General features: G+C 42.8%; 1 protein-coding gene across 5 annotated transcripts in view; it reads right to left on the minus strand.

Annotated features, from left to right (window-relative positions):
- Positions 1–18,276, minus strand: part of AGAP1 (ArfGAP with GTPase domain, ankyrin repeat and PH domain 1) — a 641,433-nt gene that overhangs the window by 393,307 nt on the left and 229,850 nt on the right. For 3 of the 5 annotated variants that reach the window (XM_034785590.1, XM_034785591.1, XM_034785588.1), the window contains exons 3-4: positions 3,883–3,970; positions 3,083–3,094 (exon numbers count right to left, since the gene is read on the minus strand). In XM_034785590.1, coding sequence (XP_034641481.1) covers positions 3,083–3,094; positions 3,883–3,970 — 100 coding nt within the window. The remainder of the gene's footprint in view (positions 1–3,082; positions 3,095–3,882; positions 3,971–18,276) is intronic. The other 2 variants (XM_034785592.1, XM_034785589.1) reach the window with 1 other exon arrangement.

Consider the following 18,276-nt stretch of genomic DNA (forward strand, 5'->3'; position numbering starts at 1 on the left):
GTATCTGCTCCGTGCCTCGGTTTCTTTTTCTATAAAATGGCAACAGTACCAGCCTCACCCTGGTGTTTCAAGGCTTAATTCATTCATGTTTGCAAAACATTTTAATATTCTCAAATGGAAGGGGACCTAGAACTGCACAGTATCATCATCAGAATGGAATGCACCACACAAGAGCAGTATCAAAAAGATCACGTGTGCAGAAAAACACCGCCCATGAAATTAACTTTTTACTAGTCCAAACATGGGGGGAGGGATAGCTCAGTGGTTTGAGCATTGGCCTGCTAAACCCAGGGTTATGAGTTCAATCCTTGAGGGGGCTATTTAGGGATCTGGGGCAAAAATCTGTCTGGGGATTGGTCCTGCTTTGAGCAGGGGGTTGGACTAGATGACTTCCTGACGTCCCTTCCAACCCTGATATTCTATGGTATGTCTACACTGCAATTAGAACCCCGCGGCTGGCCCAGGCCAGCTGACTCAGACTAAGGGGCTGTTAACTGCAGTGTAGATATTTGGGCTCGGTCTGGAGCCCAGGCTCTAGGACCACTGCGAGGTGGAAGGGTGCTGGAGCTTAAACAGCCCCTTAGCCAGAGCCCTGCTAACCCAAGTCAGCTGGCACGGGCCAGCCATGGGTTTTTAATTGAAGTGTACACATGCCCACAGATAATCGTTAGAGGACAAGTTTGGCGATGGAGAACAGTTTCCAGTTCGCCCCTCTCAAGAAACCAGAACTCCTCTTTAAATGTAGGTGTGAAGATGACAGTTTGAATGTGACATATTCGCAGCTCAACTACATGTCTTGCACTTGCACAATAAAAGTTGCTGATTGGTGGCTGCTTTTCTAATCGTTCCCTGTTTTACTATGAGAAGGCAGACAACTTCAATAGGTCTTCTATATTTAATCAGCTCCCTGTTTCTACATCAGCATGATGTAACTGCAAATCTCACAGACTACTCTGGCTTCAAGGTTGTTTCAGACATCAATTTTCTCTGAAGTCAGACACCAAAATACCTCCCTAATGAAAATGCTTGTTCCACTGGGTATGCATATGTGCATAGTGGGAGGTTGGTATAATGAATTAAAGCCTGCTATAACATGTATTATTTCCTGGATTGTTACTGAAGGAAATAAATCAGCTTTTAATTTATAATTTTCACTTAGAATTAAAAATCCAAAGAGTGCCAGATAAGTGATGAGAAAAGGTTTTTTTTGCACCATATGCTGATGTAGTTCAAGTGTATTTTTGGGGGGAAGAAACACTTGGGCTCAAAGAAAGTGGAAGGAAAACAGACATTGCCCATCCTAATGCTTAAACACTCACTAGAAACAGTTGCTGGCATGGTGAGAAACATTCAAAAGCCATAGAGGAGGTCTGGCACTTAGCCAACCCATGCCAGAAGGTGAGGTTTATTGAAGTGGCAGCAATTTGGGACACAAATGATAAAGGGAACAAAAATAGTGTGGGGCTGTATCTGGTGCCTTTCATATCCCAAGTACATTACAGTTAGATACTGGTAGTACAGCTGCTGAGTAAATTAACATGCCACCCAGCATGCACTCACCAACAGCTCACAAATAGCACTGACATACCAAACTGTTTTATTTTGAGAAGTGGCATAGGCCACAACATCTCAGATATGTTCTACTCTTTTAATTCTTTTTCAGTCATCAGCAAGGGGCAAAGGCAACACCTCACATTAGCATCTAATCTGAAGGTTACTGCTAACAGTTCAAACATTCAAAAGCCATAGAGGAGCCGAATCCCTTATACGATTATGCATAGAGCTTGGATCTAAATCCCAATGCGTAACTTGGAGCAACAAGCTCGTTTCTTTGCCTAGATTCAATCGAACTGCCAGTGTGGACCCAGATTGACAGGGTGTTTTCACACGAGAATATGGGGAGAGGATAAACTATTACTGTCACAAATTATGTGGGGCTAGAGCTATTTCCAAAGATGATGTTTACTAACGACAGGTTGTCAAAGTTAATTAAATTCCTACGTACTGATTTCATCGGACAGCCTAACCCTATCGTTTACAAGGTGAATTATGGCTTTTAATTGTTTCAGTTTTACCTGTTAATGAAAATGCATGGTGCCATTAGTAAGGCCTGTCAGCTACATTTATGTGCAAAGAAATGATCCGACTCTGCTATGGTGATCTAATCCTGTCCATGAAAACAGCCTAAATGTCACTTTCAAGTACAGTAAATAACTATCCCTAAAGACAAAGAGGACAGATGGGAATATGCTCACAACAGAGCAACAAATCACAGAATCAAGAAAAACTAAATATTCCAGGTTTAGGGGAAAGAGTGCCATTAAAATTCTACAGAACAGAAACAAGTCTGTCATCTGAAAGAACTAATCAAATATTTATTATCTTCTGCTCATGAGAGTAATAAATAAATAAATAAAAATCAGTGGAGATACTGATTATGCTCTTTTCATTGTGAGGCTCTCTCAGTTTCGGGACTTACCCACCATTTATCTTTATTTGTTTCTCATTATTGATAGCCGCTTGAAGCGGCAGTACTAGGTAGTGACTTTCCAACACCTTTTCCAACATTCCAGTAGAGGATTTCTGAGCATTAAGGTACAAATCCAACTATCGCTCCTTTTGCAATGGTCCTCAAACGTCACCTCTATCAACAGTAGAGAAACAACCTAAGTCTCTTTTATGCGAAGTAATAAAATCTAGAAAATGTTTGCACCGCTATTGCATTTGCCCATGAAAATGGCTGACTCCACAGTGAAGCCTCACACAGATTTTTAACTACCAAGACTAGTTAAAACCTCAAGAATACTATGTTCTAACACTCTGAACTGTATAACCTCCTACGGCAAGCATTAATTTGAAACAGGTGTTACAGCAGACACATGAAACTACATATGACTACTGCTAAAAAGACATCTACAGAAAGGGACAAGACAGAGAGATGTGCTTAAAATTTAAGAAAATCAAAAGAAAAACAAAATTAAGATGATACACAAAACAAGGGGAAAACACTACAGTACAAAAGCTGTGCCTCCTCCCTCTTCAAAACAAGACAAGCACTGCCATGAAGAGAATGAATAGTTACCTGCATCCATATCTGCAAAGAATGGAACAGCCAGTAAGGAAAAGAAGGAACCAGAAATTCAGTGTCTCAGAGTTGGATTTAAAGTTCATAAGGAGAATAAATAAAAATCAAGAAAATATTTTTAGTGAAAAATATACCTCAATTATGTGCTACGATGATATACATGAACTCAAACCGTAAAAGTGACTACGCTTAAATTAAAATAACAAATACAATGAAAGTTTTGAACTACATATTAAACTGTAGCATAAAACTAGAATTGAAAAAAAACTTGTTCTTCTCCAGGCCCAAAAATTAGTGTTCTAAAAAATACTGGAGCAAATTCAAAACGCACAAGTTTTATTTGAAAATCTTTACTGTCTCTGGTACAACAAACTGAAGGGCCCAATCCTGTATATAGCCAATACCAAGAATAGTAGTTATTGCCTTCAGCAGATAATTGGAATGAATGGAAGTACTCATAGTAGTAAGTGCTACATTGGGTAGTGTTTGCATTTATGAAACTGAGATTAAGAACATTTCCCATATGCACAAATACTTCATGGGAAAGAATTTAAAAACGTTAAGATATTAGAAAAAAAGAGGTATACAATTGTTCTCGTTGCCGCTACTTATCTCCACTATGACAAATGTTAAAAGGAAACATACTTTATTTTTTACCAACATTGCATAGCAACCAATGATGATTTTTTTTTACTGTACTATTTCTGTATGATATATAAAAACAGCGATTAACAGTGCATTGCATGAAAGCAAAAACTAAAATCAGCATGCTTTTAATCATCCGCATATCCACTTACCTTCAGGTGATTCCTCCTGGACATATGTGCCAGTCAGATACCGGTGCACAAGTGCAGACTTGCCACTAGCTAAATTCCCCACAATTCCCTGGAATGAAAAGATGATACACATTGAGCCATAATCAAATCTTCTGATATTTAAAAAATATAACAAATAGTATGATTTGTATAATTTTATTTAAACAAAAAACCTGTCAATTCTCCAAAAGAAGATTTAATATTATAATCTCTATGTTTAGGAGAAATACTATTTATAAGAAAAACAAGTGATGTATCTCAGAACACACAAATTATTAATACCCCCAAAAAATTCATTGTGAGAGCATACTGCATACCCAGCGCAAAAGGAACGCCATGAGAAGCTAATCTATTTACAGTCCTCTACTCCTCCTCAGGCACACACATCACCGCTACTGTACATTATATACAATAATGCACTGCAATCTTAGCCCCTCCGCTGAGGATGCCAGACTTCCAGAACACTCTTTATTCAACTGCACACCGAGATTGAGTAAAAGATGAAGGAACATTTATTCTATGCTTTTTAAAAAAAATTCAACTTATCTAAAGCTTTCATACCATGTTGGACTATTTTGTCCATTAACATCAATTATCCCAGGTAGCAATTCTGGTGTAACTGCTGCTGCAGAGTCAGCAGAAGGAACATTACTGTTATGAGTCACACAAAGGAAAAATTTTTTTGTTAAAAACCTGCAAGTAAGTGGCAGTTTCAATTGCTCTGTTTCACCAAATTCTTGCTTTAAACCACCCCTTTGGTAGCCCATTTACTTCACTTTCTGATATGCTGTCCCCTACACTCGGAAGAAGCACCCTCTTGTGCATTTGTCAATCATTCCCTTGTATTCAAATTCCTCCTTAAACTACAGTTCTGAAAGTATTTACTTGATCATACCTTTTTGAAAAGGTGGAATACTATACATGATTTCAAGACCACACCTTTCCCTGGTTGTCGATTGTGAGTCTCAACTGTTTTATCATCCATCTAGTTCAGTACGTAAGCTCCTGGGTCAGTGCCACTGTGCACTTTTGATCTCTGAACACAATAAAGGTGTTCAATGAACGTATAATAAATTAATAGACATTCTATCCATTTCATGGGATCCTTCTTATCGGCATGTTGAACTAAGGTGGTCTTCCTAATAAAGTTTGTTCAAAACAGTAGGTAGGATGCCAAACAATCCCAAAGTGACAGAGTTTGGGGAGCAGTGGGCTTGGGGAAAGCCTTATGATCCTGGATCTATTCTCCCCCACTGCAAACATACTCCAGTAAAGAACTAGGTGAAGGTAGCTTCTTGAAAGTTGCTCATTCTCCTTCCATACTCCAGAGATTGCCAATAATGCAGCTATGGAAGTATCTTAAGCATAGAGCTCATAATCCAAGCTCATGGACCAGCCCTTGCCCAATTGGCCATAGGTGCAGGGAGTGATGTGGACTATAAGGAGGGGAAAACATGAATAAAAGCAGAAAGGAATTTAAAATAGATAATAAGGAGGGCAAGAATGAAAGAAAGAAAAAAGAAGCAGGAGAGAAAGGGGATCAGACCTACTGCATTGGACATAGTGAAAACAAGCAGCTTGGGAGTCACCTACAGCAAAAGAAACTAACAAGATTATGTCAAGGGAAATGCCACTGTATTTACAAGCGTAGGTGCTACCAACCTAAGCAACAGACCAAAATAAATCAATCCCAAGTAAAGCTGGAGCGACGTGGTAGTAGGTAGGCCATCTGTTCAGTAGGGTTCTGTGTAAGCTGACTTTGAAGAGTGTTTAAACGGAGCACACCGGAAGCTTTTAATCTAATTTTCACCCAAGAGGAATTACTGAGTACGCTGGTATATACTGAAACATCTACATCTAAAAATAAGTGTGAGGTAAGACTCTTGACAAGTTCAGTCATTTGGAGAGCTTGGATGTGCCTCATTCTCAAACACCAGCTAAACAAAAGGATGCGCTCTGTAACCTATGACATGGCTTCAACTGAAGACAAAAACGTCTACAGGTTACTATGCCGCTGCTAGAGGTAAAAGCTGAAACCCTGCTAAGACTGATGGGGCATGCCAATTCATTTGGAAGATTCCCCTCCTTTCCCCCCAAGCATACAAGACTGCTACATAATTGTGACAGGTTTCAGAGTGGTAGCCGTGTTAGTCCGTATCAGCAAAAAGGAGTACTTGTGGCACCTTAGAGACTAACAAATGTATTTGAGCATAAGCTTTCGTGGGCTAAAACCCACTTCATCGGATGCATGCAGTGGAAAATACAGTAGGAAGAAAATACACACACACACACACACACACACACACACACACACACACAGAGAACATGAAAAAATGGGTGTTGCCACTATACCGAGAGTGATCAGTTAAGGTGAGCTATTAACAGCAGGAGGGGAAAAAAAACAAAAAACCTTTTGTAATGCTAATTAGGATGGCCCATTTCCAACAGTTGACAAGAAGGTGTGAGTAACAGTAGGGGGACAGTCTCTACGTAAAAGAATAAATGGACACAAATCAGATGTCAAGAATTATAACGTTCAAAAACCAGTCAGAGAACACTTCAATCTCCCTGGTCACTCGATTACAGATTTAAAAGTCGCAATATTACAACAACGAAAACTTCAAAAACAGACTCCAACGAGAAACTACTGAATTGGAATTAATTTGCAAACTTGACACCATTAAATTAGGCTTGAATAAAGACTGGGAGTGGATGGGTCATTACACAAAGTAAAACTATTTCCCCATGCTTATTTTTTTCCCCTACTGTTACTCCCACCTTCTCGTCAACTGTTGGAAATGGGCCATCCTGATTATCACTACAAAAGGTTTTTTGTTTTGTTTTTTTTTCCTCCAGTTGATAATAGCTCACCTTAATTGATCACTTTCGGTATAGTGGGTATGGCAACACCCATTTTTTCATGTTCTCTCTGTGTGTGTGTGTGTGTGTGTGTGTGTGTGTGTTATATATATTATATATATAAACTTCCTACTGTATTTTCCACTGCAGGCATCCAATGAAGTGGGTTTTAGCCCATGAAAGCTTATTCTCAAATAAATTTGTTAGTCTCTAAGATGCCACAAGTACCCCTCGTTCTTTCTACATAATTGTGTGGCAACAAACATTTTGGGCCAAACTTTCAAAACTGGTCTCTGAAATTTGCATCCCAGGACCAACCTGCATGAAAACAGACCTTTATGTGAACCAATTGTCTCGACATCTCTAGTTGCATAACTGGCATAGGGTGAATTTGCAGTCTGGCTGAAAACGTGGCCCTCAACATTATTTCTGTAAGTGGAGACTACCTGGTCTGACAAGTGCTGTTTAGCCAGGAGCTCTCTTTTTTAAGCCAGACCTTTTATGGTGATTGTTTTTTTTATTGTTTGTTTTTTTGGGGGGTGGGGGGAATTTTGGCAATACATTAGGACTTGAATAAGAGAGATTGAGTAAGAAAGAAAGGAGAAGAGGATCTCTGAATAAGAGGGTCATTTGTCTGAACAGCACAACTAGCAGGACCATTCTGAAGTGAATGAGAACCTCCTTGTGCCCAGAATTTCCCCAGGATCCCAAGAATCAGAGGGAAGGAAGATATCTGCTTGGCGAAATCAGGGTGGTGGGGGGAGGGCACTGAGCTTTAGTGTCCCGTCTGCTCCCATCCTACCCCCCAAGGAAGAGGGTGAAAGTCCCATGAGACAAACAGAACAAAATAGGCCTGCCATACAATGGCTAAGGTCTACTCCACAGTCACTGCAGCCCCCCAATGAATTGCTATATCACTCCAGGACTTGTGTTAATTTTATCTGCCCACCACTGTTCATTAATACCAATTCTGAGCACAGTGTTAAGTGGTTCAACAGTATCTTCCTGTAATTTTTTCTGCATCATAGTCCATATTGTACATTGGGGGGGGGAGGGATAGCTCAGTGGTTTGAGCATTGGCCTTCTAAACCCAGGGTTCTGAGTTTAATCCTTGAGGGGGCCATTTAGGGATTTGGGGATTTAGCAGGGGATTGGTCCTGCTTTGAGCAGGGGGTTGGACTAGATGACCTTCTGAGGTCCCTTCCAACCCTAATATTCTATGGTTCTGCCACCACAGTGACAGGCGCTGCTGTCTCATAGCAAGGTAGTTTGTAGTTGAGAACATGAGCAAGTGCATGTTGATTCTAATGTAGGCTATGCTGGCTGTCAAAAACCTAGAAATCAGAGGTGGAACTGCCTGCAACAATCAAAAAAGCATGAACTCAGATTCCAGAATGACAGAACAGAGGTACAAAGAAAGGAAGTCTATTTTTACCATGGCTAGATATTTTGTTTGTTTTTTAATCTACCCAAAGACTTCAAATATTTGAAAAGACATTTTGTTATTTCTCAGGTTATGTCTACATTACCGTCAGATCGACACTCTGGCAATCGATGCACCAGGGGTCGATTTAGCGGGTCTAGTGAAGACCCGTTAAATCAACAGCAGAGTGTTCTCCTGTTGACACCTGTACTCCACCCGGAATGAGAAGAGTAAAGTAAGTCAACAGGAGAGTGTCTCCCATCAACCCAGTGCGGTGTAGACACCCCAGTAAGTCGACCTAAAGTAAGTCGACTCCAGATACATTTTACGCAACTCCAGCTATGTGAATCTTAGGTCAGCTTACCACGGTAGTGTAGACATAGCCTTAGTCTGCACATCAGTTCTCCACTGGATGTATTCATGGCCGTTTCTGGATTTCCATTATTATTTTACACCATTTGAAAATCTCTGTTGAGTGCCACACACTGTGCACAAAAGATAAGGTACATGCCCTGAAAAGCTCACAACAATTATGCTACAAATTGGTGGAGAAGAGGGCAATGAAACAGCAGGGTGGGACTAGGCAGGAAGGACTGAAATGTCAAGAGTAAGAGGTGACTTTAATGATGTCTACAACAAACTGAAGTTTATTTCTTTTAAAACATGTATCAACTCCATTGCCATTTGATGCACACAGTTGACCAAGGAAGAAAAGCACAAACAATGTTCTGGTTGTGAGACGTAGCATTATCTTTTGGAAGGGGCCCAGTGAGGAAATGTAATTATGTTCCAACAGTTCATTCAATAATTGTGGTACATTTTCCCCATTATGTGTTTTCTTTTTATGTATTTGTTTCAGATCCTGAGGATTGTGGATCGTGGATCAAAAGCATTACACTTCATAAATGTTATTCATTGCTATATATACACACCATTAACGTACAAGATTCTCCAAATCTTACAACATGGAGTGCTCATATGCATTTATCATACAAGTCTTCACAGTTCCAATACAGTAACTCCTCACTTAAAAGTCGTCCTGGTTAATATTGTTTCATTGTTGATCAATTAGGGAACATGCTCATTTAAAGTTGTGCAATGCTCCCTTCTGAGGTCATTCGGCAGCTGCCTGCTTTGTCCACTGCTTGCAGGAAGAGCAGCCCGTTGCAGCTAGCTGGTTGGGGCTTGGAACCAGGGTGGACCGGCAGCCCCCCGCATCGGCTCCCCACTCCCCTAAGTTCCCTGTGCTGCAGCCGCCCAGCAGGCTATCAGTTGCCGGCAGTTCAGCTGTCCCACCCCCCACTGCCATGTGCTGCTCCTTCCCTCTGCCTTGGAGCTGCTCCCAGAGACTCCTGCTTGCTGTGCAGGTGGGGAAGGGGGGGACTGTCAGGGTTTCCCCCTTCCCCCTGCTCCTGCACCCCGCTTATCCCTTCTCCATATAGGGACACAGATGTAGAGAGATATAGAGGGCTTGGGGCAGCAGCTGCTGTCTCAACTTCCTGATCCACTTAAAAAGAGTGCTTAAAGGGGCAGTGCATCTTTCTCTCTCCCCGACACACAAGGTGTGTGTCTGTCTCTGTCTGCTATGCTGTCTCCCCGCCCTCATGTTCGTGCTGCCTTGTGTGAGAGGGCTCAGCCAAGCGCTAGTTCATAATTTAGCAGCAAGGCATTCCCTGGGAAATATCCCTCCCTCTTCCACCCTCTAACTTCACCGCCTCAACGAAGCTTCACAATCATTATAGCGGTGAACAGTATTAAATCGTTTGTTTAAAACGTATACTGTGTGTATATCTATAGAATATATAGTTTTTTGTCTGGTGAAAAAAATTTCCATGGAACCTAACCCCACCCCCACACCTTACACTAATTCTTATGGGGAAATTGGATTCGCTTAATATTGTTTTGCTTAAAGTCTCATTTTTCAGGAACATAACTACAATGTTAAGCGAGGAGTTACTGTATTTTAATGCATTGGCTAAAAAAAAAAGCATGATGAGTGTAAGTAATGCACCTGACATGTCAAATGTGTTAACTACTCCGGAGCCATTCTGTGCCAAAAAATTAAAAATTCTATGCACAATATTTTAAAATTCTGCAAGATTTATTTCTCAATAAACGCTGAGGCTCAGCATGGCAGTGGGGAGCACAGGCCGCTGGCTGTAGAAGGTGGGAGATCACCCGGCAGCTTTCCCACCCCTGGGACATAGACTCAGTGGTGAGGCTGCACCTGACCCTGACACAGCACAAGGCCTGGACCTGCCCCAGAAACAACCAGGGGCTCTGCCCTTCTGCACCAGGCGTGGGGCAGGTAGGCTCAACCAGACAGGACAATCTGGGTGTAGGCAGCTCAGTGGGAGGTCTAGATGTGAGAGGATCTGGATGCACAGAGGCTCATGGGGGGGGAGGGTTCCAGGTGCAGGGGCAATGGGACTCTACAGGGGCTTCCAGGTGAAAGTGGTTAGGGCTCTGCAGAGGGGTCTGGGTGTGGGGGGCTCAGCAGAGGGGTCTGGGTGCAGCTAGTTGGGGGTCAGTGGTGTGGGGGTCTGGATTTGGGGGCTCAGGGAGGTGCAGGGGGGTGGGACTCATCAAGGTGGGGATTTGAGTGCAGGGAGCTTAGTGGGGGGTGGTCTGGGTCCAGGGGTGGGTGTCCAGAGGCAGGGGCTCTGGGTGCAGGGGGCTCCAGATGCAGGGGTTGAGGTTCAGTGGGGTGGGGTTCAGGTATGGAGGAATAGGGGGATTCTGGGAGTATGGGGTGAGGCTTGGTGGGGGTGTCTGGATATGGGAGGTCCAAATGCACAGCGGTTGGGCGGATGGGGGAGCAGCTCCCCGTACAGTGGCCCCTCCCCCAGAGCTGATGACCAATGGGGGAAGGAAGCAGGAGAGGATGCTGAGCTTCCTGCAGCTGAGGGAGGTTTTTGGGGGTGGGTCTGACACAGACCCAGCCACTCCTTGCAGGGAAAGAGTAAGTCCCATCCTCTCCTGCCTCCAGCCCAGTCGGGACAACAGCTGATCCCGGCTCAGGTGTCCCCAGCCCTGCACTGATCTACCTCTCCGCTAGCTGCTCTGGGTGCCTGCAATGATGTACTTGCGCAGCTAGGGAGTGGTGCATGACTGCTCTTGCAGCTTCCCTTTGCGTCCCTGTCAGAAAGTCTTTTTTTTGCGGGGAAGCAAAGAAATCTGCGGGGGACATGAATTCTGCGCAGATGCAGTGGCGCACAATTCCCCCCAGGAGTAATTAACACAAATCATTTTATCCAATTAGCTAAGGGTAGTGTGTACGATCAGTTTTATGTTTCTAAGTATTGACTTGGGCTCATTCTTCCCATGGCAACAACATTCATTAACCCCAGGAAGCCTCCAAAAATAGTTAAGATGGTTCTCTCTATCAAGTCTACTTCTGAAATATTTCATTTGTTTATTCTTTGTTCTAGCTTCAATGATTTAGACGGCATCCTTTGGCACTTAGTTACACTCTCCGCTCAATTTCAAGGGGAGATCAGATTCTTAAAAATCTTTTCAACTCAGCTGCCTCCATCTGTGAAGTGTAAGGTTATATCTAGTTGTGTCCTCCATGTTCATGAATGCATCTATTATAAGAAAATAATCATTTTTCACACAACTCAGGGCCCCTAACTGTTATTAATCACTGAAGATTGCTGGCAATTGACTAAATGCTGGGAAAATCTGATGCCCTATACCAAGGAATTAATCTGTTAATCAAGATTAGCAATTGTGGGGAATCACAGGAACCACAAATACACCAGCCTGTTTTCACTATGTAGTTGTCTTCCTGACTGACCCGTTTTTACTTCTAAAATTTTTTAAACATATCAGGTTGATACTGATGCTGAGAACTAGCATGCACGGACAACACAAAACATTCCCTCCTCCACACATATGAATCCTGAATCCACACAAAGGATTCAGACAAGCAAATTTTACGGTGCCTAGCATGTTTAGGAGTGGCATGCAAATGAGTTTGGAGTGCTTTTTCTTGTTTGCAGTGCTCCAGATGGGCTAAACTATGATAAGGGTATATCCTAAATTGTAAAGAACTGTGGAAAAACTAAGCGTGTTTTCTGGGTAACAGAAGAGTACAATATACTGTTCTGTCTGATAAAAGTATATTCAACATATTACATGGATGTCATCCAGTTTAGCAGATAGGTACTGCAGGCATTCTATAGCACAGATATGAAATAAACTCCTGACAAAGAAAAAGGTTGGGTATTTATTTTTTCCTTAACATATCGCAGCCTAGAGCTTTCCAACAACAAAGATCATAGAAAGATCCTGTTTGTGACTGGCTACTGTCTAGCTGCTGTCTGCTGTGAAGCTGAACCAGGCAGGAGCTTCTGAGGCCTTGACCAGGAGGGGTATCTTTCTCAGAAAAGAGTATGCTCAGATTGGACAAAATGAAAATGTTATGGGTAATCAAAGGCTGTCACAACAGGCAAGCTCATCAACATAAACCTCTCTAGCTAAGATTTTAATATTTGTAACAGTATAGCAATTGACTGGGCCCAACAGTGATGGTTCAAAGAGGAGTAGCAGTACTGTAAAGTATACTGCATAGGAAGTTATTGTTCTGGTGAAAGAACAATATTACTTGAAAGAGTCTTTTTCCATCCCAGTAAGATGACTGAAACAGCTACAGTGACCTAAGAAAATGATTGTTCTTCCATTCAAGGATACCAAAATCGACTGGACCAGAGTGGAAATCTCAGCACTATTTTAACAGCTTCTCAGGAGAGTAATATCAGTTGCAAAGAAAACAGATGAATAATCACGTGTGTGTTAAATTACCAGAAATAGGTGTAGTTCTGAAAATCTGCTTAGCTCTTCGAAGTCTAGGGGCTTATGCTGCCCGCAGTCCCTAGGGACAGCTCTGTCCGCCATTAGGGAATTTGTTCCCGAGAACGCTCTGTAACATTTCACGAACCCCAGTTTGGGAACCACTGCTCTATAGGATCATTGCACTGACTGCACCCAGTGGATATTTTCAAGCTTTAATTTGCAACTGTGAGAAGTAGAAACTGAGCTTCTAGAAATAAAAGTTGAGATTCTGACATTACCTGACTTTGGGAGCCAGGACCAAAGCACATGCCCACTGTGCCTGTGTCTTAATCTAGCCCTACCCAGGGGTATATCTGAACCTCAATGACAGAAGCACCATTCAGCAGTGCCCAGCAAACTACATACGCATGCTCTTCAGACAGTAGCTTCTCATTTGGCCAGCTCAAACAAATGGAGCTTGGTTTACAAACAGACTTTGGGAGAGTACCAACCACCTCCTTCTCCTCCTCCCCACCCCAGTCCTGACCACATGGGTTAAGTAATCAGCTTTCTTGGAGCAAACAGATATTGCTCCCCTAGAACTGGGGTTCTCACAAGAAATTTTTGGTAGTCTTAGAGTGCGGCCACCAACTCTTGCTGGTGGCCACTCTGACAATTTCCCCTAAAATACTTAACTTTAGGAAAAACCAATATGCACATCTACATGTCCAAATCATTGTAATTCATTTAAGTAAGGTTTTTTGCTGACTCAATAAAAATAATGAACAATTGTCTATTCTTTACTGGTCAGAAGAGAAACAAAATAAGGTGCTTTGCATGGTCTTGTCTTTTTGTTGTTTCTTTTGCCTTTTTATTCCTTTTTTTAGACTTGATAGCTAGTAAATCTACTGCTGTGAAAACTGATATTTGTATGTTCGTTAATATGTTACTATCTAGCTGGGAGGCAGTGAAAAGCAATATTAACAAACATAGAAATATTGGTTTTCATATCACTTACTCAGGTTTGGCACAAGACGGGCAACAAATTAAGCCCTAGAGAGAGAGGTGGGTAGGGAGGCAGTGGAGGTCAGGGGCGATGGAGGGCAGAGGGAAGTATTGGGATCCAGGGACAATGGGAGGTTGGTGAGCCTGCAGCCGGAGCTTGAAGCCCTGCAGCCAGGGGATGGAGCCCCACAGCCAGAGCCTGCTCCCTGCCACCGCAGGGCGGAAACCAGAAGCCCAAGCCCCACTGCCTCTGGGAATGTGGCGAACTCACATGGGCTGCCTGCTCCTCTGGCATTTGTGGCTCCAGAGAGGTACAGAGGCCAACCCCTGCTGGCAGCCCCAGAAGAGGGGCCACTTTGTCGTCCTCCCCTTCCCCTCCCCCCCACCAATCACTGCCCAGGACCCTGGGGCCGCAAGAAGAGCCCCTGGTGGCCGCATTTGAGAAACGTTGCCCTAGAAGTCATTCTTGTATACTAGCAAGTTGAAGGATGCTTAATACTTTTGTGATTAAAACCTCAGACTAGGAATCAAAAGATTTGCATTCTATTTCAACAATACTGCTAATGTGACCTCTGACAAGTCATTTAACTTCCCTGTGCTTCATTTTCTTCATCAGTACATAACACAACTATAGTAGATTGTGTAACACTAACTTCACTGATTGGCACTGCAGAGAAAACACCACTGAAATGGGAAAATACCACATGATGTACTATTCTGCTCCACTGTACATTAACACACTCTCCTGATGTTTAACTTGCAACTCCCAGTATTTTTGGGTAGCATGCAAAGAGAAATAATTAAATCAGGAGAGGACAAGATAGAACTCTATATACAAAGAGCGCAATGAAGTTACATGAGCAAACCCCAAATAACTTGTGGGAGTTGTAGGCACTGAGTGCCTTGAATGAAGTTCTCAGCAATCTAAAGTATCAAGCCCCAAACCATATATTTACTACAGTAAACATCTTCTCCTGTCTGCATCCTAACTGCTCCATTTAACCGAGGCTGTTAATATGCTAGCTTGTGACAGGAGCAAATGCTATATGCTTTTCATATTTCCATAACATCCCTAAACAAAAGAGCCACAAGCAGAAGCGCACAACCCAAAATTAATCTAAGTGGCAGTGAACATAATAATAGTGCTGTGGCACAAGAGAGACAGGTTTAGCAGTTAACATGGCCCTTCACTTCCTCAGGCATATTACGGAGTTGATCAATAGTCTGGGAACATGACCCGTTATAGGGTGATGACTCACACTACACGAGTTCCTTCATGACGGCAGATTTATAGATAAGAATAAATGTAGACTTGAGGTGGAACTACTTGGCCATACTTCGTGCGTGAGCACAAATGCCACAGGCACAGCTGGTGCAGCTCATTTCAATGATGTTTAAGTAGTATAATCAAATTTCTGTTTTTATTAAATGGTAAAATGGAGTTTTGCTTTTAACAGGGGTTGCACAAAAATGAAACCATCAGCAGGTCATCATAAGACTTGTACTGCCTGACAACCTGAATTTCATTCTCTGCAGCAGCTGCACGTCAAAAATTTCTGTCTCCACTACTTGCAAGACCCTGTCCCCAGTATTATGGAAAGAGGAGGATAGGAATCATGGTTGAAATGGGCTCTCATATTCAGCCAAGATGTGATCACTTGGCAATGCAAGCATTCCCAAAAGTGTGGTATGTAAAGCAGACAGACAGCAAGGAGACAAGGAAAGTAAAGAGGAGATGTATCATGTGTGTCACTAACCATGGTTTAAGCAAATGACTCATCTGTCAAACCAGTACAATTGCACAACAGAACACTGCTAGTACTAACAGAGTACACAACCAATTTCCCTTTATGTAGTTTATTTCAAAATTCAATTGACTTTCAATAACACTTAAAAAATAGCCTCTCTGTTGTGGACACACTAGCACTTAATTCAATATCATTTTGTTCTAGGTATCGCCATGTGTTTCACTCTCCGTGTAGCATGTACACATCAAATAAAAACAGAAACATCTTGGCTGTCTTGTCATTAACACACTGTCAGCTGTGATGCTGCTCTGACGGATAGGAGGATTTGGCAGATGCAAATCTACCATTGCCATTTCTTGCGTGCTGGGATAATCTCCACTTTAACCAAGGCTTTGGGAGGAAAAAAAAAACACCTCCCACTCAGTACAGGAAAGTTTACTTAGTGAGTGAGGTGCCAGCTGTCCTCAAGTTAAACTAATATAATTTTGTACGTTTCATTTTGTGCTCTCCTGATTGGAAAAGGTGAGTAAAAATGAGTGAATCTTAGCATAATCTTTTTAGTTTTCACCACTGCTCCTGCTGGAAACCTGCGCTATGCATTTTCAGCTGGGTCTAGTCTTTTCTTTTCTCACCTCATCTCAGCAGCAGAATTACGTCAACTTAAGTTACATGGGAATTCAGCCAGGACAATTATTACATAGTGTGTGTGTCGACACTATGCTCTTTGTGTCGGTGGTGTGCATCCCACTAGGAGCACTTGTATCGACGCAGAGAACAGTGTACCATGGGTAGCCATCCCACTGTGTAACTTGCCACCATGTAGTGTAGGGTGTTTGGGGACAGTTTTGCAATGCCTCATGGGTCAGAAACAAGTCATACAGGGATCCCAGGGAGCACGGGTTCAACTTCCCATAATGCAGTGTTTTCTATCCCATAATTTTATCTGTATCCCATAGTGTTTCACGCCTCCTTTCAAAATCACCCACACAAACCTGCGCGTCCCATCTCCCTGTCCGCCATCTGTGACAGAAGCCTGGACCCTGCACAGCTCTGCACTATTGTGATAAGCGTGAGCCCAGGACAATATCTGCAGAGCCACAAGAGGAGCTGCGGGGAAATGATGATGATGTGGGACATAAAAAGAAACAATTCAAGGTTGCTGGTGGCATTCATGGAGCAGCTTCAGACAGTGGAGTGTCAGTTCTGGGCCCAAGTAACAAGCATGGTCATGCAGGTTTGGGATGACAAGCACTAGCTGCAGAACTTTCAGATGCTCAAGGCCACATTTCTGGATCTGTGTGAAGAGCTCCCTCCAGCATAGCAACACCAAAATGAGATCCGCACTGACAGTGGAAAAGCGAATGGTGATCGCACTGTGGAAACTTGCAATGCCAGATTGCTACCGATCAGTCATTAATTGATTTGGAGTTAGGAAATCCAAAACGGGGTCTGTTATGATGCAAGTGTGCAGGGCCTCTAATTGCTCCTGCTAGGATGAACTGTGAATCTGGCCAATGAGCAGGACATAGTGGGTGGTTTTCCAGCAATGGGCTTCCCAAACCACGGTGGGGTGATAGATGGCACGCATATCCCCATTTTGGCACCAGACCACCTTGCCATAGAGTACACCAACAGAAAGTGCTACTTTCCCATGGAAATACAAGAACTGGTGGATTACTGGGGACACTTCACCAACCTCAGTGTGGGCTGGCCAGGAAAGGTGCAAAATACATGCATCTTTAGGAAGACAGGACTGTTCAGAGAGGTGCAAGCAGGGACTTGCTTTCACAACCAGTAGCTTACCACTAGCAATGTTGAAATGCCAACAGTGATCCTGGGAGACCCAGCCTACCCCTTGCTCCCATGGCTCATGAAGCCATACACCAGCACCCTGACAGCACCAAGGAGTGCTTCAACTATAGGCTGAGCAGGTGCAGAATGACAGTTGAACGTGCCTTTGGGCGTTTGAAGGGTTGCTGGCGCTGTCTACTCAAGAGATTGGACCTCAGGGAAAAAAATATTCCATTGGTTATAGCTGCTTGCTGTACCCTGCATAGTATCTGTGAAGCAAAGTGGAGATGGAGCAGCTGTCTGCTGATTTTGAGCACCCAGATACCAGGGCTATAAGAAGAGCTCAATATGGAGCTATATGGCTTAGGGAGGCTTTGAAAGACCATTTTAATAGTGAGCCAGAGTAGAGTGTGTTGCTGTAATTTGCTCTACCTGTCTTTGCTCTTTTGCAGCCCTGTATGAACCATTTAGTGAATTCTGTGTGTGAAATAATATAACATTGCCAATGCACCTATTAATACTGTCTGTGAATGATGTCAGCACCACCTAGCATATGTTGAGAACTAATACCCGTGAATTATGTTTCCCAAAACACCTTTATTCCACAATGATGCAAATAGAAAAAACATTTTTCACTTAAACGTAATAAATTAAGGAAAAAGAACTTATGATGGGGAAAGAACAGTCATTTCCATTTCAAATTCACATACACCAACCATGTCTTTCCCAGGTCAGCATAGTGCAGCTGTGAATGTCTTTAATGTTCCCAGGGGT

This window comes from Trachemys scripta, chromosome 11 (assembly GCF_013100865.1).
Source record: "Trachemys scripta elegans isolate TJP31775 chromosome 11, CAS_Tse_1.0, whole genome shotgun sequence".
Lineage (NCBI taxonomy): Eukaryota > Metazoa > Chordata > Testudines > Emydidae > Trachemys > Trachemys scripta.